Source organism: Nannospalax galili, unplaced genomic scaffold, assembly GCF_000622305.1.
Source record: "Nannospalax galili isolate Female #2095 unplaced genomic scaffold, S.galili_v1.0 scaffold569, whole genome shotgun sequence".
In the NCBI taxonomy this organism is placed as follows: Eukaryota; Metazoa; Chordata; class Mammalia; order Rodentia; family Spalacidae; genus Nannospalax; species Nannospalax galili.
The window spans coordinates 427,201-450,539 of record NW_008360300.1 but is presented as its reverse complement, the minus strand read 5'-3'; the positions used below and the strand labels follow the sequence as shown (position 1 = coordinate 450,539).

General features: G+C 38.8%; 1 protein-coding gene across 3 annotated transcripts in view; it reads left to right on the top strand.

Annotated features, from left to right (window-relative positions):
• Polb (DNA polymerase beta) overlaps positions 1–23,339 on the top strand; it is a 37,429-nt gene that overhangs the window by 6,562 nt on the left and 7,528 nt on the right. For 2 of the 3 annotated variants that reach the window (XR_606909.2, XM_008824230.2), the window contains exons 4-11: positions 362–436; positions 1,497–1,555; positions 3,643–3,692; positions 6,868–6,919; positions 9,865–9,919; positions 10,003–10,075; positions 12,832–12,902; positions 17,202–17,288. Coding sequence is in view for 2 of the 3 variants with exons in the window: in XM_008824230.2 (XP_008822452.1) it covers positions 362–436; positions 1,497–1,555; positions 3,643–3,692; positions 6,868–6,919; positions 9,865–9,919; positions 10,003–10,075; positions 12,832–12,902; positions 17,202–17,288 (522 nt within the window). In the remaining variant the exon portion in view is untranslated. Of the gene's footprint in view, positions 1–361; positions 437–1,496; positions 1,556–3,642; positions 3,693–6,867; positions 6,920–9,864; positions 9,920–10,002; positions 10,076–12,831; positions 12,903–17,201; positions 17,289–18,446; positions 18,537–23,339 lie in introns of those variants that run through there. The other variant, XM_029559214.1, reaches the window with a different exon arrangement.

Sequence of the window (23,339 nt, the reverse complement as noted above, 5' to 3'; positions counted from 1 at the left end):
GTTGTGAACTGCTGAATGAGTGCTGGGAGCTTAACCCAGGTCTTCTACAAGAGCAGTAAGCATTTTTAACTGCTGAGCCATCTCTCCAGCACCAATATATGTATTTTTTTCTTAATACACTGTCAAATAATGAAAATCTCTCAATGCTCACATGTAGGATATCTGTTAAGTAAATTCATGAAATGAAATACTATGCAGCTACTAAAAATGTTATGGTGTTCGACATAGAAATTTGTTCAGTTTTCTTTGTCCTTTCCTTCAAAGTGTATCATAGGATGATTGTTGGCTTTTTGCTGCTTGCTGTCTTTTAGTAATTTGGCAAGCATTCTTATGATGTCTGTGTTTTTAATTTTCTGTACAGCCGGGAGTAGGAACAAAAATTGCTGAAAAGATCGATGAATTTTTAGCAACTGGAAAATTGCGTAAACTGGAAAAGGTAAAAAGTGAGCTCGTTTCTTGGTGACTTTCCTTATGGCAGCTTGTCGTGGGGCAGGACAGCTGGTGGGGAATGGTTGTGCACTTTATGCATTTAAGTGTTCTATTTAATTTTTATTTAATGTTGATGAGTGTTTTGCCTGCATGTATGTAAGTGTACCACATGTGTGCATTGCCTGTGGAGGCCAGAGGAGGGTGTGAGATTCCCTAGAACTGGAGTTAATGTTTGGTTGTTATCTACCACCTGGGTGCTGGGAACAAAACTGGGTCCTCTGCAAGAACAGCCAATGCTCTTAACTGCTGAGCCATCTCTCCAGCCCCTAACTATTCTATTTTTAAGATGTAAATATTATTTCTATATCATTAACTTAATAGGATTGGGTAGAACATTCCTGTTGTTCCATCTATACTTGGGAAGATGAGGCAGGAAGCTCTCTTGAGTTCATAAATTTAAGACCAGTCTGGGCAACACATTGAGACTGTCTCACAAACAAAACAAGCACAAAAAAAAAATCAGACTTTTCCCCACTTTATATGACATTTAAGAGACTTTTAGCATCTATGATAGAGTTGGACCTTCATTTTCAAGACAATTTTGAAGAAGCTATACATGATTTTTTTTTTTTTGCTTTAATTATCTCATTTTGGGTCATCTGTGAATGGTACTTCTAACAGCATTGAGAAAATTTGAAAACTGCGAAGCAAGTGGATATTAAATGCATGTACCACAAAGATGACTACACAAGGTGATGCATTTATTAATTAGATAGATCTAAATATTTCACAACATATGTATACAAAAAACAAAACCCATGTATTGAATAAACAAGGAATGAGGTGTATTCAGCTGCTGTATTACCTACTAACCACCCAGGTTACTTAGGTGTGTATTATCAAGGCAAATGCAAAGGCTGTGTGAATCAAGGCTGTGTGAATTATCAAGGCAAATGCAAATAATTTTTCACTTTATTTTTAGCATACTGGTATATTTCCAGTAAGATAATTTCAGTTTAAAAAGCATTCCTTAATCATTGTTAGGCTTTTTTTTTTTTTTCTTAAAGATTCGACAGGATGATACAAGTTCATCTATCAATTTCCTGACTCGAGTTAGTGGCATTGGGTAAGAACTATTTCTTAAGTTGTAAAACATAGCTGTAAATAAGTTTTATTTTTCATGTCACTCAAACTAAATTCCATGCTGTTTCCCTTCTAAACTTGCACTTCATTTCCTCTCTGTGCCTTTCCCCATATGGTTCATCCTTCATAGCTTAGGGATCTGCAGCTGGTTCTTCAGTTGCTCTTCTGCAGGTTTTCTGTCCTGCCTCTGCCTCGTGAGTGCTGGGATTAAAGGCGTGCGCCACTACACCCGGTTCCTGCTGTTCTGTTTTAAAAGCCCATCCAAGGCAAATGATGTTACCTACCTCCTCCTTCCCAGTTTGATTTCCCAGACAAAAATATTCTCTTCTTTCTCTAAATTCTAGTACTTGCTTTGTATATCTTCCTGCCCATTTTAGACTGTGCACCTGCTGCTCTGAGCTTGGTTATCTTAAGCATTTTCTTTCCTTGTGAATTTGGAATAAGAACTCGGTCCTTTTTAGAAGGTATCCGGCTTCTTGAACACTGGACAAAAGAAAGATTAACACTGAAATGCTAAGAAAGATTAACACTGAAATGCTAAGACTGTGGTACTGTATTCATCTCTCATCTTTATGGAACAAAACATTCTTTTATATATATATATGATCATTGTCCCATTAAAATGGCCACATTGCCAGTGAAAGTTAGCCTAATTTATATTAAATTCTTAAACACAGTAAACCAAAAATGAGCATGACTCCTTGGGAATCCAAGGCTACTTTAAAATGTTCATTAGAAGATCATTTGGAGAGCATTTGCTGTATTAACCTCTGTTTTTCAGAAAAGAAAATTGAAACTTAAATACAGAAAGGGATCAGCTGTTGCATAGCTAGAGTTAGAACCCTTGTCTTCTGGCTCCCACTTCTGTTCTGTTTCTTCTTCACCATGTTGCCTCCTAACATCAGTGTCAGTTTCTGTACTACAGATAATAAATATCATGGTGTTTGCCCCAAAATACTGTATCACAGACCATCATGCTTAGGTGTTATATGTGTGTACCCATCCATTTCTTTCTATTCTCTGCTCTTTGATACAGTGCAAGAGAGTTGGGAAGTATAGGTGCTGTTGCTGTTACTACTGCAGTCTAGATTTGTCAGCATAGCCAGTCACTTTGTTGTTGTAGGTTACCAAATCCTTCCCTGCAAAATGAGAGGGAAGTTGTATTAATTTCTAACATTCCTTCTGACCCTTGTCCCTGCCATTCCCTAAGAGCATCCTTGGTCCTCTCTGCTGTCCTGATTTATTCATATAAACACAGTAATCACAATGATAATCTATAAGTCTAAAGGAGTTTTTTTGACTGCTTTGCTCATTTCTAATAGCTACACATTGTGCTCAGAATAAGAACTCAAGCTTGCCACTATGGCATAAGGATTGCTATAGAGTGTGACTCTTGTGTACTGCCCAGTGGTATTTCACATCATCCTTTACATCATTCTGCCATACTAATTTTCCTCTTCTCAAACAAGTCAAATTCATGCTTGCCTGAGGGCCGCTCATGAATTGTTTTCTTTGCCTGAAATGTTTTTCCCTTTGGTCTCTCAAATAACTGACTTTTTGTCATTTGATATCTTAGCTTCAGTATTTCAGAGGCCTTTGTTTATCATCCAGCCTAACATGAAAATCAGCCACTCTTTCATGTCCCGCTATATTCATCTACCTGCTATTTTCTTGTTTATTTCCGTAGTTATTGTCTGTCTTTCTTCCTCCCCCCATTCTTACCGCCCTACTGGACTGGAAATGTGAGGGCTCTTGTCTTATTTATGCTGTGTTTCCAGGAGAGTACATGATTGACCCTCAGTAAATCTCAGTTGAATGAATGAAGTTTTCAAGTGCCCACATATCTGTGCATGAGCTTGACGCTATCTGCTTAGGTATCTTTCTTTTATTTGAGTTCACGGTTGCCCACAACTTGTTTGAAGCTTCAGAAATTCTTTAAGTAAAATGAACATTACCAAAGTAACGATGCAACATCCTAGCAAGTTTTTTTAGCTTAATAGTGACTCTATACTTGACCATAAAAGACATAGTTTCACCTGATATGGAGATGATGTGTTTCTTTTGTTGTAGTCCATCTGCTGCAAGGAAGTTTGTAGATGAAGGCATTAAAACATTAGAAGGTAAGTATCACCATAAGTCACAAAGTCCAAGTTAAATTCTCTAACTTGGAAATCCCATTTTTAATCAGTTAATAAAAATAAAGATGTTCTTTATAACTATGTATTAGAGAGTAGATATGGATTAAGTTTACATTCCCATCTTAGACATATTTAGGCTTGTGACTAAGAAAAAAATCAAGATGAGCAGGAAGTGACTTACTGCTGTACAATTCAGAGAATAATCTATAATAACCTTATTTTTGGTTTTAAATAAATTAAGTATATAGCCAACCAAGGTAAAATAATAAATTGCAAGTAGCAGATGGATAATGAAACACCAAATCAGGCACTCAAAACATCTAGCACTGGGGCTGAAGAGATGGCTCAGCAGCTGAGCACTGGATGTTCTTGCAGAGGACCTGGATTCAGTTCCCAGCACCCACATGGTGGCTAACAACCATCCATAACTGGTTCCAGGGTATCCAACACCCTCTTCTGACCTCCACGGGCGTTGCATGACATGGATGTACTTAGAAACATGCAAGCAATACACTCATAAAATAAAAATAAACATTTAGCACGAATAGCCTGGGAAGTCCCTTTAAGACAGTCAGCTGGAGTTCCTAATAAAGAAAGTCCTGGGAAAAATGGAGTGTCCCCTCTGGTGAAAGAGGCTTCCAAGTAAAAGAACAAATGACAGCAGAAAGGTGACATCATCAAATTGAGTGCTCAGAAGAAACCAACTGGAGAAGTTGGAGTTCTGGTTGAACTTTCTCTCCATGGATGAGCTTCCCATGGCTAACTTAAAGCTTTTCTTTCCTGTTACAGGCAATTTTATTAAAATATTTTAATTTTTTAAAAAATTGTATTTTGTGTGTATGAGTGTACCACCTACATGTATGTAAGTGCACCCATGTCGTGTGATGCCCATGGAGGTCTGAAGAGGGCATTATATCTCCTAGAACTGGAGTTAGCTACCGTATGTGTGCTAGGAACTGAACCCAGGTCCTCTGTAAGAACAGTCAGTAGTGCTCTTAACTGTTGACTATCTATCAAACCCCTATAGGCAGTTTTATATCATGGGATAAGCAATAGTAACATCTGTTGGAAATGGTTTACCTTTTAGGTGTTTTTACTCTTGAACTGTTTTACCCTGTCTGTCACAGAGTTAAAGGGCCTGAGAGGACACTTTGAGACATCATAGTTGGGTCTGAAATGGGGAGTGGCAACTCTGGATCTAGAGTTAGCTTCTCAGTGAGCTTAAACAGCATGTGACAGTTTACCAATTTGATGTATGTTACAGACCTCCTGGTTTGAAGACAATGAAGTAGTTAATATTTGCAGGTTTTTGGAAGATCTAAATTGGTTTTGTTTTATTGTTTTAGACAGAAAAGTCTTAACAGATTGAAAGCTAACTTATTTATATTGAGAAAGATTCTGTTAGAAATTTGATGCTTGTTTTAGGATATTTTATTTTCAAAGAAGTGAAAAAAAAATTAGAGCCTAAGCCCAAAGAATTTTAGCATATTTTCCTTAAACCTAAGTATCTTTTATCTCTCCATACTTTCCAAGACTTATATGTTATACATGTGAATTCATTACCATTTTTCTATGGAATGTACTGTGCTACCCTAATAACATAGAATGTTTATGAGTTTAGCTACTGAGAAACAACCCAGATGCTTAGGTGCATAGGTTTTGGAGACTGATCTGGGTTTGAATACCACTTACAACATGTTATTATAGTGGTTGAGCTTTGTGCCTCAGTTTCTCAGTCACAAAATATATATTTCTGCCTCATAGGATTTGAAGTATTAATGTATATAAAGCACTTAGAATCCTTCATGAATAGTAAATACTTAAAGATGGTAACTGACACTATGAGTCATTATATATTAGTAATATTACTAAACCAAGAATTTGTGAGTCAGATAGCTAGAGAATAAACTACCTATACATATAAATGAAATTTAATACTTTACTGCATGTAACATATACAGTTTATCTGAATGATATGATGGGTCAAAAGGGTCAAGAATTTGTGAGTTAGCCAGTTATTGACCTGGTAATGTCAGGAATTTCCTGTTCTGGTTTTTATAATAATTATAATTCAGATATATGTAATACACACACACGTAGTGTTTTCTATGGAAGGTAGTAAATGTTCACATGTCAAAAAAATGTATATTTTTCTCAAGGAATTGTTTTTGAAGCATAATAGTCTTGCTATTTCTTTAACAAGGCTTGCTACTGCACTTATGCCTGGGAGGGGCCATCCAATGAAACTAAGTTACTTTTAATTTTAAGACAATGATTTTCCAACTTTTGCAAATTTAAAAAATGAATATAAAGCCAGGCGTGGTAGCTCACGCCTTTAATCCCAGCACTCGGGAGGCAGAGGCGGGCAGATCTCTGTGAGTTCATTGCCAACCTGGTCTACATAGTGAGTTCCAGGACAGCTGGGGCTACAGGGAGGCCCTGTCTCAAAAAAACCAAAAAAAAAAAAAAAAAATGAAGATGATACCTTTCTCTTCAGGAGTTTGAGCTCAGTGCCTGCACAAATCCACTCTCAAAACTAACTAAACAAAAACAAGGAAGTTCATGAATACATGTTTAAGAATAATGAATCCAAGCCAAGTACAGTGGCACATGCCTTTAATCCCAGCACTTGGGAGACAGAGACAGGCTGATTTCTGTGAGTTCAAGGCCACCCTGGTCTACATAGTGAGTTCCAGAGTTCCAGGTCAGCCAGTGCTACTCAGTGAGATCCTGACTCAATCATAAGTAAATAGAATTAATGTAGTTAATCATAAGACCTTAAGAAGCTATGGTTACTAACGCTACTATATATAAACAGTATAGTAAATGATATTAGATCTTTTAAGGTTGTTTTACTATAGCCAGTAAAATTTGCAATAGTTCATGACTTGTTTTATGTACTTTTTTATGTAACTCTAATTGAAATTTTGATTCATTACATAAAAATGATCTTTAAGATCTGTTAGGTTTTTCAGCATTGATTTGAAAAGTTTTATGTATTCTTACTATCTGGGTTTTTTTCTTTCTTCATTGTGTTTTGAAAATCATTTCAATGTATTTTTCTTCAGGCAGTTCTTTGTAGATAAGGTAACTGAGTTTAGTATCTTTTTTTCCAAAATGAATTCAAATTAAACACCTGACTTTATCTTCTATTCAGATCTCAGGAAAAATGAAGATAAATTGAACCATCATCAACGAATTGGGCTGAAGTAAGATAGCAAATTTTGATACTTGAGATGTAAAACTTTTACAGAAATTTTTTCACACACAATAATTCTTCAGACTTAGCTAAATATAACCAACTTCCATTCATAAGTGCTAAGATCTGTTGAGACTCTTGTAGAGTTTATGCCTATGCTCATTCATTTTGTTACTGCATTCTAGCTTGTTGACTTGCTTCAAGAATTTCCTTCATTCTATTAACTTTATCAGGAACCTTCCTCTTAAAAAATGGAGAATTGAGTGCATCAGACAGACAGTGGGTATTCATTTTCATGTTTACATCATGTAAAGCACTGTACGAGTTCTAGGGGAAGATTATAAAGAGGTATAAAAGGCATGGCTCTTTTTGTCAGGGAAGGGGGTGGTTTGAGATAGTGTCTCACTCTGCAGCACCAGCTTTCCTTAAATTCACTATATAACCCAGGCTGGTTTCATACTTTTGATCCTCCTACCCTATTCTTCCAAGAGCTGGGATTACAGGCACGAGACAACGTGCCCAATTCAGGTAGCTCTTAAGGATTTTATAGTCTTATATGAGAAGAACATGAAACATGTAAAGCTTACATGAATATGAGAACTAAATTTTGAAAAAAAGAAAAATGTCAAATATTAAAGTAAAAGTATAGGAATAAGTGCTCAAATGTTTTTATATATAAACATCAGTGATTTTGTGTAGCAAGTGCTACTTAGGATGATCATGTGCCAGTACTGTGTCTCTTTTTTGTCAGTTTGGTCCTAATTACAATCTTTCCTATTGCTGCCTTACCAAAATATTTTTAAACTAAGAATATTAGTCAGCTTTTAAGCCATGAAGAGACCAAGATAAGGTTCTTATATTCCTTGCATTTATGTACTCTTCTGAAGAACCTGGGTGCTCTGAGACTGTGTGAGGTCTTCTGAAGAACCCGAGTATTATGATAATTGTTCTAAACAGGTGCATTATCATTCTTAGACATGTTTGGACATTATTTCATACTGAGATATCTTCCTAATGGGCTTACTGAGATATAATTTATGCATTATACAGGTATTCCACTTAAAAGTATACAATTCCGCCAGGCGTGGTGGCACAGGCCTTCAATCCCAGCACTTGAGAGGCAGAGGCAGGTGGATCTCTGTGAGTTCAAGGCCAGCCTGGTCTACATAGTGAGTTCCAGGACAGCTGGGGCTACGGGGAGACCCTGTCTCAAAAACAACAACAACAACAAAAAAAAAACTGTACAAGTCAGTGACTTAGTAGATTTATGGGGCTGTACAACCATTATTAGTTTTAGGACATTTTTGTTAGTGTAAAGGAACCTGGTATTCATTAACTGTAATTCCCCATTTATTCCCAACACATTGATTCCCCATCCTAGGCAAAAAGTAATCTTCCTACCTCTACAAATTTGCAGGTTCTGAATGTTTCCAGATATCTTCTGTGACTGGCTTTTTCACTTAGCATCTTATGTGGGTTCGTCAATGATGTAGGATATTTTTAAATACAAAAAAATTGGAGGCTTTTGGTATTTCTAATTTAAAATTTTTTAACTTTTTAAAAAATTTTTATTATTTTATGTGTATGCATGTATTGCCTGTATGTAGGTAAGTGCACCCATGTCACACAATGCCCACAGAAGAGGCTGTCGGATCCTTTGGGACTGGAGTTATGGACAGTTGTTAGCTGCCATGTGGGTGCGGGGATTCGAACCCAGGTCTTCTGCAAGAACAACCAGTTCTTAACCACTGAGCCATCTCTCCAGCCCCTAATTTAAAATTTTTAACTGATACATAAAACCAAAATTTGCACATATTTATGGGATACCACATGATATTTTGATACATGTACACATTGTATAATATTTTAAATCAGGGTAAATATACCCATATCCTCAAACACTTATCATTTCATGATATAAATATTCAAAATCCCTCCTAATAGCTTTTTTTTAAAAAAAAAAAAAAAAGTCTCCCTATAGCCCCAGCTGACCTGGAACTCGCCATATAGACCAGGCTGACTTCCATAGAGATCTGCCGGCTTCTACCTCCTAAATACTGGGATTAAAGGGATGTGCCACCATGCCCCGGAATTCTTCTAGGTTTTTGAAATATGCTGTATATTATCATTATTTAGAAAGCAAATAAAACTACATAGCTTCATTATCATCTAGCCACCCTACAATGCAGTAAAACATCAGAGCCTTATTCTTTTATTTTATATTATTAGGTATATATGTGTGTGTGGATTTGTGCGTATGAGTGCAGTGCTAGAGTTGCAGGCTGCTCTGAGCTGCCTGATGTAGGTGCTGGGAATTGGACTAAGGTCCTTTAGAAGAGCAGTAGGGTCTTAACCACTGAGTACCTCCCCAACCCTCTTACTCATTTTTGCAATTTTTAGAAGCTGTAGGTTGTAACTCTTTAATTTACCAGCAAAGAACAGTCTGCTTTGAAAACATGCAGCAATGATTTATTTACTATGACTTTTAAGGTTTTTGTTTGTTTGAGACAAGGTCTCATTTATAAAACTTGCTATGTAGCCAGAGAGGATGGCCACCTCCCTAGTGCCAGAATTGCAAGCATGTGCTACCATGCTCGGTGTATGTGGTGCTGGGGATGAAAACCAAAGCATGCTAGGCAACTGTTCTACCAACAAAGCAGCATCCCCGGCCCCATTCATTTACTCCTGTTATGGTGAATGTGAAGTTTATCTAAACGTGAATTTATCTTAGTGTCTCTGGAATTTTACAAAGGATAAAGCTTGGGGTTTAGATTGAATTAAGTACTAGGTACCCTCCCTACTACCTGCCTTGTTTTATGTTGTCTTCTCAGTGAAGCGTAGTCTTGATTTGTGGGAATGAATGATCTGCTTATATAAAACACTTGGTATGGTAGACAATTTAATTTTTAAAGAGATTAAATTTTTATAAAAATTGCATTTTCTCTGTCTTTCTAGATATTTTGAGGACTTTGAAAAGAGAATTCCTCGTGAAGAGATGTTACAAATGCAAGTAAGAGTGTGCTGAATTGTGTTCTTTATCAGCATGAGAATGAGAGCTGTCTTTGGATTACTGAATTAATTTTTCTTCTATAGGATATTGTACTAAGTGAAGTTAAAAAAGTGGATTCTGAATACATTGCTACGGTCTGTGGCAGTTTCAGAAGAGGTAATATGCTTCCTAATCTTGAGTTTTTCATACTTTGATGTTAAAGTTGTCTAGTATGTATGACAGACTTCAATTAAAAAGATGTAATGTGTATCACTTTATAGATATCACTTTATAGTTAAGTATATTATTACTTGTTCTAGATGGGAATATGTATAAGTAATTAGGGGAGATTCATCCTAATTTTATTATAGGTCTCTATTTTAATAAGTATCCTTAGCAAAACTGATGGAGTGACTTTAGGTATATAAAAATGCTAATAATAGTTGTCTTTGGCTAGATGCAAGTAAAGCTATGAACACTTTCTGCATTTCTTATAAAGGACCTAAAAGTAATGTCTCAGGGGCCAGCATTATGGCTTAGTGGGTTAAGGCACTTGCTGCTAAGCATGTTAACCTGAGTTTGATCCCTGGGATCCACGTGATGGAAGAAGAGAACTGACTCCCTCAACTTGTCTTCTGACATACATAGTGTATCTCAAAAAATGTTCAAAACCACTTCTCACAATTTCCAGGTTTTCAGATCTTTATTTGCTATACCAGTAAATCAAAATGAGAGTTACATGATCCTGGTCTCTTACTAGCCTAAACCACTAACTTTTAAAATTGGAATAGACAAACTTTATTGAAAACATTTTAGAACAGATACCTGGACTAAATCTCTGGCCACCGGTGGAATTTTGTCTAGGAAGTAGGTGATAGACTATCAGAAATATTTTGAGTCGTTATGGTAAGAGGTTTAAAGTTCATAAGTTCCTAAGTAGCAAGAACACTGGATTTGGATCAAGACCTAGGTTCTGAAGCCTAACCTACATAGCGTTATACAATTTTAGGTAAGTATGTTTTGCCTAATCCTAGTTTTCATATTTGCAAAATGAGAGGAGTGTAGCTAATCAGCTATTCAAATGTTTGCATTAGAGATGACCTGTGTGTTGTTTTATACACACACATACACACACACACACTCACATTTTTACATGGAAAAACTGTAAAGTGTGCCCTTTAAGTGAAAAGGGAAAAGTTCTCAATTTTTATAAAGAAGTGTAGAAAATTGTGTGCTACATTTGCTAACATCTATGGTCAGAATCAGTCTTTTATCTGTGAAATTGTGACAGGAAAAGGACTTCATGCTAGTTTTACTTTTGCAAATTAAATATGACCATAGTACATGTCAAATACTCAGTGAAAGTAGAAAAGTCTGGGGCTGGAGAGATGGCTCAGCGGTTAAAAGCACTGGCTGCTCTTGCAGAGGACCCGGGTTCAAATCCCAGTATCCACATGGCAGCTAACAAGTGTCCATAACTCCAGTTCCAAGGGACCCAACACCCTCTTCTGTCCTGCACTGCATGATGTACACACTTGTAGGCATAACACTTATATACATATAAAATAAAATAAATTTTAATACAAATTTTTAAAAATTAAAAAAAAAAAAGTAGAAAAGGCCGTAAGTTGTAGGGTTCAGTGCTGTTTGTGACTTCAGGCATCCACTGAGGACCTTGCTGTACTCTTACAGTATGGAGGGACAGTATCTTGTTAAAGATTATTAATGTAGGGTGATAGTCTGTAAGGTCTTGTTGGACCTAAAATGTTTCATATATATATACTCACTTAGCAAGCCAAAGAGAGGAGATAGGGTTATTTTACACTGGGCGCTACCCTAGATGCTTTTACATGTGCTCTAATTTAGTTGCACAGTAGCCTATGAAGTAGTTTTTAGTAGTTTATAGACAAAGAACCTGAGTATTACAGGAATGTAAGAGTTCTTTTTGAAATACTGAAAAAAATGAAAAAAGTCTGAGATGAAATTTCATAGTATATAGTAAGGTTCAAGCAGTTGCATATAAGGCTTGTGAAATTATGCGGTTATAAAGATTAAAACCTAAGTAATTGTGACGCACTTATCCAACACACCATAATAGTAATTTATACCAATATTTATTGAATGAATCTTGTTATAACAACTGAAATAAGCTTTCTGATTAACTTTTATAGAGTTAGAGCATAGTGTTAAATTTGAGAATTTCATAGATACATTTCAAAGCCGTTTTAAAAATATTTTTGTAATTGATGGGGGCAGAGAGATGGCTCAGTGGTTAAGAGACTGGCTGCTCTTGCAGGGGACCCAGGTTTGATTCCCATGGCAGCTAACAATCAACTGTAACTCCAGTTCCAGGGGATCTGACACCTTCTTCTGACTTTCTCAGGCAGTGCATGACACGGGTGCACTTACATACATGCAGACAATACACTCGTACACATAAAATAAAAATAATAAAATAGCTCAGCATGGTCACGCACGCCTTTAATCCCAGCACTTGGGAGGCAGAGGCAGATGGATCTCTGTGAGTTCAAGGCCAGCCTGGTCTACATAGTGAGTTCCAGGACAGCTGGGGCTTTTTGAGACCCTGTCTCAAAAAGACCAATAATAATAATAATAATAATAATAATAATAATGAAATATTTTAAAATATTTTTGCAATTGAATGTTTAGATACATTTTAACACATTGAATTAACAAATTATATGCAGTGTCAATTATATTGTTAATCCAGATTCTGCTGTGTCTATCAATAATACTGAATAGTTGGGCAGATAATTGAAATCTTTAATTTTGAATATGAAGCACAATGAAGCAGAATGTTAACTTACCATTATTAAGGCTCTTCTGTGTGTGTCTTCCATTTGGATCTATGGTGGCCAACCTGATAGGTAGATTTACATGGTAAATTACATATATGTTCTTTGTTATCATAGGCGCAGAATCCAGTGGAGACATGGATGTTCTTCTGACCCACCCAAACTTCACCTCAGAATCAATCAAACAGGTACTTCAGAATGTATGATCCAGTGTAATCAGTCCTACACAGGAGTGAATATTGTTTTCTAATGGATGGATATTTTTCTTTCTTTTTTTTTTTTTTTGAGAGACAGGGTGTCCCTGTAGCCTGAGCTGGCCTGGAACTTACCATGTAAACCAGGGTGGCCTTGAACTCATAGAAATCCGCCTCTGTTTGCCTCCCAAGTGCTGGGATTAAAGGCGTGCACCACCACACCCAGCTAAATTGATGACTATTTTTCACAATGTGGCTATTTTTCACAATGTGGGTCTTGTGCATGCTAAGCAAATGCTCTGCCACTGAACCCTAACCCTTAAGTTTTATTTTAATCTTTCTATATTTATATAGACAATTATTATTTGCAAATTAAGCATAATAAGTGAATGAACGGTTGAAGTAGATTCTGCCAGTGCTCCCCACAGCACATAAAAAGAGAAAGTGTGAAGTAATCTGAAAGAAGCCCCAAATGGCAAGAAGACATGAATTACAGGCCATTTTTAAGGTGCAAATGCCTGTTTATTCTCAGTTTTTTTCTGTCTTTTTCCACGAGATAGACAAGTATCTATAGATAAGAATATGCAAGCTGGGCATGGTGGCACACACTTTTAGTTGCCTTTAATCCCTGCACTTGGGAGGCAGAAGCAGGTGGATCTCTGTGAGATTGAGGCCAGCCTGGTCTACACAGGGAGTTCCAGGCCAGCTGGGGCTACAGGGAGACCCTGTCTCAAAAAGACTAAAAAACAAAAACAAAAAAAACCCCACAAACAGTACTACATATTACCTACAGATATCCAGATATAACAAACCACAAAGAAAAGTCCTACAATAAAAACTCAGATTGTACAACATGGTTACATCTAGGGAAGAAGAGGCAAATGTACTCAGGGGAGACTCACATTGACGTTCAGTTGTATATGCAATATTTCATACTTAACATCAGTATATAGATATTTGTTTGTCATAAAATGTATGTCTAAATATTTCAAAGTAACTTAGTTTCCAAAGCTTTATTTCTATTTTTAAAAATGATCCGTACTAATTTAGGACTTGTCTTAACCATAGCCAAATCCAGAGATAATTATTCAATAACCGAACCAGTCATTTGAATTTTGAACAATGTATAACTTTGTACATTGCTCCCATTGTCCTTGCAAGTATATGTATAGGCATTGTATGTGGATTTCATTCTGGAGAATAAATATTTTACTAAAGATTATGAATGTGGTAATTAAATGTTCGGTTTTCCACTGATTGACTCTAAAGCCCACACCTGTAGCCATTGTAAGGCATAATCTTTTTGTCTGTAAGAGCTGAGCCAGCACAGGGTAAGTGACTCCTTATGGTCCTGGACTCAGTCAGCTCAGGTAAAAATATTTTCAGATTGTTGAGGAAAAACTGAAAGCAGTTGTTTTTCACATACATGTGCTGTGCCCACAGTTCCTTACTGTTGCTCTGTACCGTACCACGCTGGGTTCTTTTCTGTGAGCCTAGTTCTGGAGTAGAGTCCACACCCTTCTCTGATGTTACATGGACTAGGACACAGACTACTGCCAGAGTTCTGCCCAGGTTGTGAGCAGAGCATCTTCTTCCAGGTGGAACCTTGTCCTTCTCAACAGATCAGTTTGCCATTAAGTCATCTTTATTGCCCTATAGTGATTGAATTCTGTGAGAGGCAAAATAAGTTACAGGGGGCTAGAGAGATGGCTCAGCAATTTAGAGCATGTACTGCTCTTCCAGAGGACCTGAGTTCAATTCCCAGCAACCATATCAAGCTGTTCAAACTGCCTGTAACTCCAGCTCCTGGGACCTCTGGCTTCCAAGGGCACCTGAACTCACACATAACCCCCACATAGACACACACATTAAAAAAAGGATTCATACTGTTTCTCCTTGAAGATAATTTAACATTTGAGAGCATGAAATTTAAGAAGATATTTCCAGAATTGTTTACTATTTCAGCATAAAGTGTAGATTTTCATTAAAGGGATTTTTTTTTTCTGTTAAAAAAAAGTAGAGCCATGTAAAGGTACTTGGTGCCAAGCCTGACTACCTAAGTTCAGTTTCCAGGAACTCACATGGTAGAAGGAGAAAACTAATTCCCTCTAGCTGTCCTCTGACCTTTAAACGTGCACCATGACATGTACATGCATGCATACACAAAATAATAAATTAACATAAAACAAAGTGCTGAGAAACTTTACTTCTATTAGAAAACCCATGAAGGCAAATATTTTTAATTTTAGAATATATATGCTTTTCAAAAATAAAGTAGCTAATTATTTGATTTAACAAAATATAAATTAAGTGGTTTCTAAGAAAAGTCATTTCATCTGATAGCACATGCTTGTAATCTCAGCATTTGGAAGGAAGAGACAAGAGTCTCATCACATGTTCAATGTCAGCTTGCTCTACAAAGTAAGTTCTAGGCCAGTCAGGACCACTGTCCTAGTTAGTTTCTGTTGCTGTGATTAAAAACACTGACCAAGGCCAGGCGGCACACGCCTTTAATCCCAGCAGAGGCAGGCTAAATTCTGTGGATTCAAAGCCAGCCTGGTCTACATATTGAGTTCCAGGCCAGCTGAGGCTACAAAAGACCCTGTCTCAAAAAGACCAAAACAAACAAACAAACAAAAAAAAGCCACTTACCAAAACCAACTTGGGGAGGACAGGTGTATTTTATCTTACATCTTCCAGGTCATAGTTCATCACTGAGGGAACTCAAGGCAGGAACTTGGAGATGGGAGCTAGAGCACAGACCATGGAGGGATGCTGAATACTGGCTTGCTCCTCTGGCCTGTGTTCAGCCTGCTTTCTTATACAACACACGACCTGCCCAGGGATGGCACAGCATACAGTGGGCTGGGCCCTGCCAATTCACTCAACAAGAAAGTGCTCACAGACATGGCTACAGTCCAATCCAAAGGAGGTAATTCCTCTATTAAGGTTCCCATTACTACCCAGCTGTCAAGTTGACAACTGAAACTATCCAGCACAGCTACGCAGCCAGATCTTGTCTCTAAAATCCAAAAAGAAAACCAAGTTCCATTTGATAAGATGAATTTTCTATTAGAGGAGAAAGATATTCAACATTAAGAAACAAAATAGGGACCTGGTGAGATGGTTTACTGATTAAGAGCACTGACTGCCCTGGACAGAGGACCCAGGTACCTAACAACCATTCTGTAACTCCAGTTCTAGGAGATCAGACACCCTTTTCTAGCCTGTGCAGGCATTTCACAACACAAGAGCACTTACATACATGCAGGCAAAGCACTAATATACATAAAATAGAAATAAATGTTTAAAAAAATACTGTAGTATTCCCTAAAGGGAGGGAGGGAGGGAGGAAGGAATATAAAGGCCTGGAGAGATGGCTTAGCAGTTAAGCATACAGGCTGCTCTTGGAGAGGACCTGGGTTCAGTTCCCAACATCCACATAGCAGCTAAGAATTGTCTATAACTCCAGTTTCGGGGCCCCAAACCCCTCTTCTGGCTTCTGCATGCATGATATGCATGGATGCACTTACATACATGCAGGTAAAACACTCATACACATAAACAATATAGGAGACTGGGCATGATGACACACTCCTTTAATCCCAACACTCAGGAGACAAAGACATCTCTGTGAGGCTAAGGCCATCCTGGTCTACATAACCAGCTGCGGCTACAGGGAAAAACAAAAAAAAACCACTATAGGGAAGCTGGAAAGATGACTTAGCAGATGGAACCATTGCTACACAAGCCTGACTTGAGTTGAATACCTGGAACCCACCCACCTTAAAAGCCCAATGTAGTGGCTGATGTGCACTACTGTGGTAAGATAGGTGAGGGACAAGAGAAACAGCAGAAACTTACCGGCCAGCTAGCAGTATGCCGCATAGAGACAAGAGACCCCTGCCTCAACAGGTAGAAGGAAAGAACCAAAAGTTATATCCTGAACACACTATGGCATGCACACAGCCACCATGCACATATAAACAATAGTTTTTTGAAAAGAAACAATATTGGGTTGGGGGTATAGCTCATGGGTGTTCTCCTAGTATAAACAAGGCCCTGGGTTGGATCCCCAGCACTGCATAAATCAGGGCAGGATGGTATATGCCTACAGGAGGTCATCCTGGGCTGCGTATTTCTAGCACAGCCAGGACAGACCCTGTCTCCAAAAAAGCAACAGTGTAAGGGGTTTAGGGGCCATAGCTCAGTGGCAGAGTAAGGCCCTGGGTTCAGTAAGTTTTCTATTAACTGAATATCCTTTTTTTTTATTTTCCAATTATTGTTATGCAGCCAAAGTTGTTACATCGTGTTGTGGAGCAGTTACACAAAGTCCATTTTATTACCGATACTCTGTCAAAGGGTGAAACAAAGTTCATGGTAAGTACTCTGTGATTTGTAGCTTTCTATCACAATCATTAGAGTATTCCTGAAAACTTAGATAAAAATAATTAGGAGGATTTCTAACTCTCAGAGATCCTTTCAGAATATTTTATTAAAGAATTTTCTTTCAAATTCTATTTGTTAATAATCCGTACCATCATAATTAGTAATGGGCAGAATTTGTTCTTTAAAAATATCCATAATGAAAGGGCTGGAGAGATGACTCAGTGGTTAAGAGCACTGGCTGCTCTTGGCAGAGGACCCAGGTTCGATTTTCAGCACCCATGTGGCTACTACATAATCGGCTGTTACTCCAGTTCCAGGGGAATCCGATGCCCTCTTCTGACCTCCACAGGCATTGCATGACATGGGTGCACTTACATACATGCAGGCAGTACACTCATACACATAAAATAAAAACAATAAATTTTTTTTAAAAGAAACTGTCAGGGCTAGAGAGATGGTTCAGTGATTAAGAGCACTGACTGCTTTTGCAGAGGACCTGGGTTCGGTTCCCAGCATCCATATGACGGCTAACAGTCATTCATAATTCCAGTTCCAGGGGATCTGACATCCTCTTCTGACCTCTGTGAGTATTGCATGACAAAGGTCCACTTACATACATGCAGGCAATACATTCACACACAGTACACTTGCATGTAGGCAAACATTCATAGACTTAAAAATAAATTTTAAAAAATTTAAATAAATAGCGTTTGTATATGACTTAAGAACATTCTTTAAAATTTTAGTTTGATTTTAATTCACTCAAAATGAAAGTTCATTTTACATTAAGAAACATTGAGTCCTAAAACAACATGTGTTGATAAAGGATTTTTTATAAAGTAGCAGAGTGTATTAATGCCCAGAGAATATTCTGGGGAATCTTTTTGGCCCTGGACCTCCAGTGGGTATCTTTGTGAAAGGTATTGAACTGCTTCTTGGAAGGTGCAGCAGTTTTCAGAATTAGAAAACAGGAAAGCATGCAACACACTAGCAGAAGCATTTTTTTAAAGGTGTGTCTGTCTGTCTGTCTGTGTGCCTGTGTGTTCATGTTCATGTATGGATGTTATGGCTGTGGGCATTGGGTGTGTGTGGAGGCCAGTGGTCAATGTTGGGTGCCTTCCTCAATCTTTTCCACCTTATTTTTTTTAGACAGGGTCTCTCTGAACCTGGAGCTCAAGATTGATCTAGACTAGCAAACCCCAGGAATCCTCTTGTCTCAGCCTCCCCAGTGCTGAGATTACAGGTGTGCACTTCCCTCACCCAGGGAAGGGTGCTGGGATCAAATTCAGGTCCTCATGCTTGCATGGCAACCATTTTACCTACTGCTCTGTCTCCCTGGCTCTCTTAAGTTTTTTATTAGTGTATATTAACTACAGTGATGAGTTGCATTATGACATTTTCATGTATATATATAATATATTTTGATCATATTCACTCTTCATTACCCTTTTTTGTCCCCCTTCCACTCATGATCCCCTTCTTCCCAACTAGTCCCCCTTCTACTTGCACACCTTCTTGTATGCAGTATCCTAAGCCCTCATGGACTGGGAACTATGGGGTGGGTCAGGACCACAGATTCATTTATAGCCCACAGATCCTGAACCATTCTGTAAATTACTTCTTTATCAAAATAGTGTTGCTCAGAGAATTACATGAGCATAACACAGGACTTCTATTAATGAGAGGCTACAAAGCCTTTTTGTACCTTAGGCTTTTAAAGGGTATTGGGACCTTTGAAGAAAAGTTGTTGGGTCAGTTGTGACAGGAGTTAGAATTCAGGAATAGAGATATCCAGGACTTTAGGAGAACTTGTTGGGTGATGTGGGCTCTGTAATAGAGACTGGGAAGGGAAGAGACTTTGAGGCTTCAGGCAGCTGCAAGCCATTATAGGATAAAGTATCCAGGAATGTGGTAATAGCCTCTGGAATCTTAAGCCTTAAAAGCTGAAGATTAGACATAATTTCCCAACCTAGAGGATGAATGGGACTGCTAGTTGGAACTGAAAGGAATGAGTAAAAAGATGTTTCTCAATCAGATTAGTTGGGATTCGGTACCAGTGAGGAGGGCTGGGGGATAGAAGGTTGAATCAGAAAAGGTAGTCAGTGTGGAAAAAGTTGCTCCTGCAATGATAAGGAGGCTTTGAGTACTTTCTGTTGAAATGTGCTAGCTGACTACAACAATAATAAAGAGCCTTCAACCTGAGGCTGGGTCAGTTCCCTTAGAATGAACCAGATGTCTTTTAGTTGGAGCTCTAGGATTTCATCAGATGGGCATGGAATAGGCAGTTGCTACATCTATATACTGAGCCTGTCATCTATCTGTTTCCTCCTCCTCTGGCCTTTCTGCATGCCCAGTCTCTTCCTCGTTAATAAAGATCTTGGAGGTTGTGTCTAATAAAGTGGAGGAAGAAGTCTAGAGTCCTGGTTTAGTTTTTGAAGCTTTTCTCTAATCTCTGGAGAGGCTTGGCTTATACAATGTGCAGCCAGTATGACTGGACCTTCCTGACTCTGAGGGTCCAGATTGGTATACTTGTGCCTAATTTTAGCTAGCCTAGATTAAAAGAGGGCAGGGAGAGCTACAGAGATGGCTCAGTGGTTAAGAGCACTGGCTTCTCTTACAGAGGACCAAGGTTTGGGTCCCATCACCCACATGGTGGCTCTAGTTCCAGGGGATCCGATACCTCTCCTGGCCTCTGTGGGCATTGTACACATGTGGTGCACTTACCTACATGCAGGCAAAACACTCATATACATAGAGATAAGTAATTTTTTTAAAAAATGAGGTCAGGCATTGTGGTGCACACCATTAATCCCAGCATTCAGGCAGAGGCAGGCAGATCGCTGAGATCCAGATCATAGCGAGTCCCAGGCTAGCTGGGACTACAGGGAGATCCTGTTTCAAAAAAAAAAAAAGAGAAGGTAGAGTTCTCAGATACACCAAATGTTATATTTTGCAATCTCTTCATATAATATAGTCTCAACAAGTCATTGCCCCTGTCAGTGGCCTGATATGACCAGCAGGGCTTTGTCAAGCATGAATTTCATCATCCCAGGCACATCCTAAAGAGTAGATACAGGATTTCTTGTATGTAAGAGGAGGTGTGGTTAGAATGATAGAGATATCTTGTCAGGTTAGGTCAAAGCTGCAGTTAGCCTTTTGAATTCCTTAATGAAGGTTCAGGGATCCTGGCTAAATTACCCTAGTTTGGATTCTATCTGGAACAGGTCAGATGTGGAGAAGAGGGCATGTACCAGAATGGTGCCAAGGATACCGTTAGCCACCTTTGTGAAAGAGAGGGCTTTTCTGAGGGAGACAAGATAATTTAAATTGTTCTGTGAATTCCCAGTAAGTGAGCAGTTTGAAGGAGAAAGTGTACCAGGGGTAAGAAAGGAACGGTTGGAGAGAGCTCTTCAGAGGTAAACAGGAAGGAGAAAGGAAAGAGGAAGAAGTCACAGAGGGGTAATGGGAACAGAGTAGCTGAGTGGAGGGGTGTCTAGTGGTAGAGGAACCAGAGGTTGAGCAGGGATTAGGCATGCATGAAGGAAAGGTCATGAAAGATGTCATCTAGACTTGAGTTTAGGGGAGATGGGCTAAAAAAGAGAATCTAGTAAGACACTTAGGACATCTCTTTCATAGCTGAGGGCCATGAAGGCTTGGATATGAGAGATCTCAGAGTCCTTTCTTAGTATAACAAAATTGCTCGACCTAGAGAATGCAGTTATAGCTTTAGTGCTCTGTGAAGTAGCCAGCACTCCTGATCTGGGAGTAGATACAAGGACTGGATTTTGTTACAAAGAAAAATAAGCTTTTTGAAAATCTGAGAGTCGAATTTAGACATGTTAAAAATATTTAATTTTGTGTGTATGAATGTATTGCTTGCATGTGTTAAGTGCACCTGTGCCATGCAGTGCCTTCAGGGGTCAGAAGAAGGTGTTGGATTCCCCAGAACTAGAATTACAGATGGTTGTTAGCTACCATGTGGGTGCTGGGAATTGAACCCAGCTCCTCTGCAAGAATAGTCAGTGCTCTTAACCACTGAGCTATCTCTCCAGCTCACAGACAAGTTTTTGAGGATGGATCTCATCATCAGTGACTCAGAGGGGATAGATGTGAGACCTGGGCTGGAGAGATGGCTCAGTGGTTAAGAACACTGACTGTTCTTGCAGAAGACCAGGGTTCGAATCCCAGCACCCACATGGCAGCTAACAACTGTCTGTAACTCCAGTCCCAGGGGATCCGACAGCCTCTTCTGTCTTCCGCAGGCATTGCACAACACGGGTGCACTTACCTACACACAGGCAATACACTCATACACATAAAATAAAAATAATATTTTTTTAAAAAAAGAAGTGAGACCCATTGCATGAATCCTTCTGGAAGTTCATGTCCACCCAGAGGCTGTCCCTTGACAGTAACAGACCTCCCGTTTGTCAGGACGTGAGACCCATTCTCACTGTACAGACTTGATAGAAGCATGCTCTATAATGTGATGTCCCCCATGAATAATCCCTCCTGACTCACAGAGGTGAAGCCCAGTTTCACTCTAGAGTCAAACCTATCCAGTTCGTCAGGTAAGAAACAGGGAAAAGGAGATTCATTATCCTGGAGAAAGCAAAAGACTGGCTACCTGTAGGTCTCTTCGATGAGGAAGTCTGGCTAGGAGGGAAAAAGAAGGTACAAACACTCAGCCACTTCTTCCCAGTCCAAAGAAAAGAGGAAGGAGTGAGGAGAAAGTGGGAGTCTTCATAGTATATGTAGATCCATCCTGGATGAGCTGCCACTGCCGGTTGCACTGCGCATTAAAAGTGAGACTTCCCAGGAGGAAGAAGAGTGGCCTCTTAACCTATATGGGTTATAGTTCGCTGACCCCCTTTTTCTGTTGTGTTCAAGTTCTCTACCAAAGTGTAGCCTTCACCAGAGTCCTTCATTTCCAAAAAGGAAGGCTTTCCATGAGAGGTAAAAGTATCAGATCTGAACAGATATTAAAAAGGTTGATAAAGGAAATATGCAGTAAGAGAGACAGACATGGTGGGCAAATTCTAAGAGAGGGAATCACCTTCCCAAGAGGGAATGGCAGTCCTTTTATAACAGCTAAGAGAAGTTACTTGATCTTACGTGCCATTTGTATAGGATCCATATCTGGATGGATAAATGGCCTCTCATTATCTTAGGTAGTAACTTTTAATAGCACCAGTTGTCTTTACTGAGATTGGCTACTTGGGGCTGAGGCACTGTTGGTCATTAGCAGTTAGGCTCTAAATGAGTGAGACATTACAAGTCACTGGGGTCAGGTTCCAAGTAGTCAGAGTCTGATAAATGATTGAAATTTCTGCTTTAATTTTGGCCTTTTTTTCCTCTGCAGAAGGGGTGGGACGTGACATGAAAAGAGAAGCGGTTGGAGGGAATGGGTGCCACAAAGTTAGGTAGATATGTTTACTCAGTTCAGCAAACATATATTAAACATCTGCTGCATTGCAGATACCATTCGAGGAGCTTGGGCTGTATCAGTGAATTTAAATATAACATATTTGGGGCCGTGGAAAAGGACTGATAGGTTATGGTATTACAGCTATTTTTAAATAGTCTGGGGACACTGAATGTGGGAGAGAGCAGTCAGTGATGTGAAACAGAGTGCTTGGGGCGGCCTCCTTAAGAACATGAGACTTAGGGAAAGCCTTCAGGTGTGGGGAGGGTTCAGGCAGATGTCTGTCTAAGGGAAGAAGAGATGGGCAGACCGAAGGAGTCATAGCAGCAAGTGACTCTAATTGATGGACATGAACTAAGATATCCAAAGAAGTTAAGGTCTCCAGGGTTCTGAAAGGAAATTGACAGCATAATGAATTCAACTTATAAAGTGTAAAAAAATCTTACTGTATTTCCGGTTGATGCTAAAGCCTCTTGTTGCTATGACCACTGGCTGGTTTTGCAGATATGCTGATTCATGGGCTTACTAAATTATCTTCAAAACATGGGTTCCTGCCAGGCGTGGTGGTTATCTTAGTTACTTTTCCTGTTGCTGTGATTAAAATAACCCTGACAAAG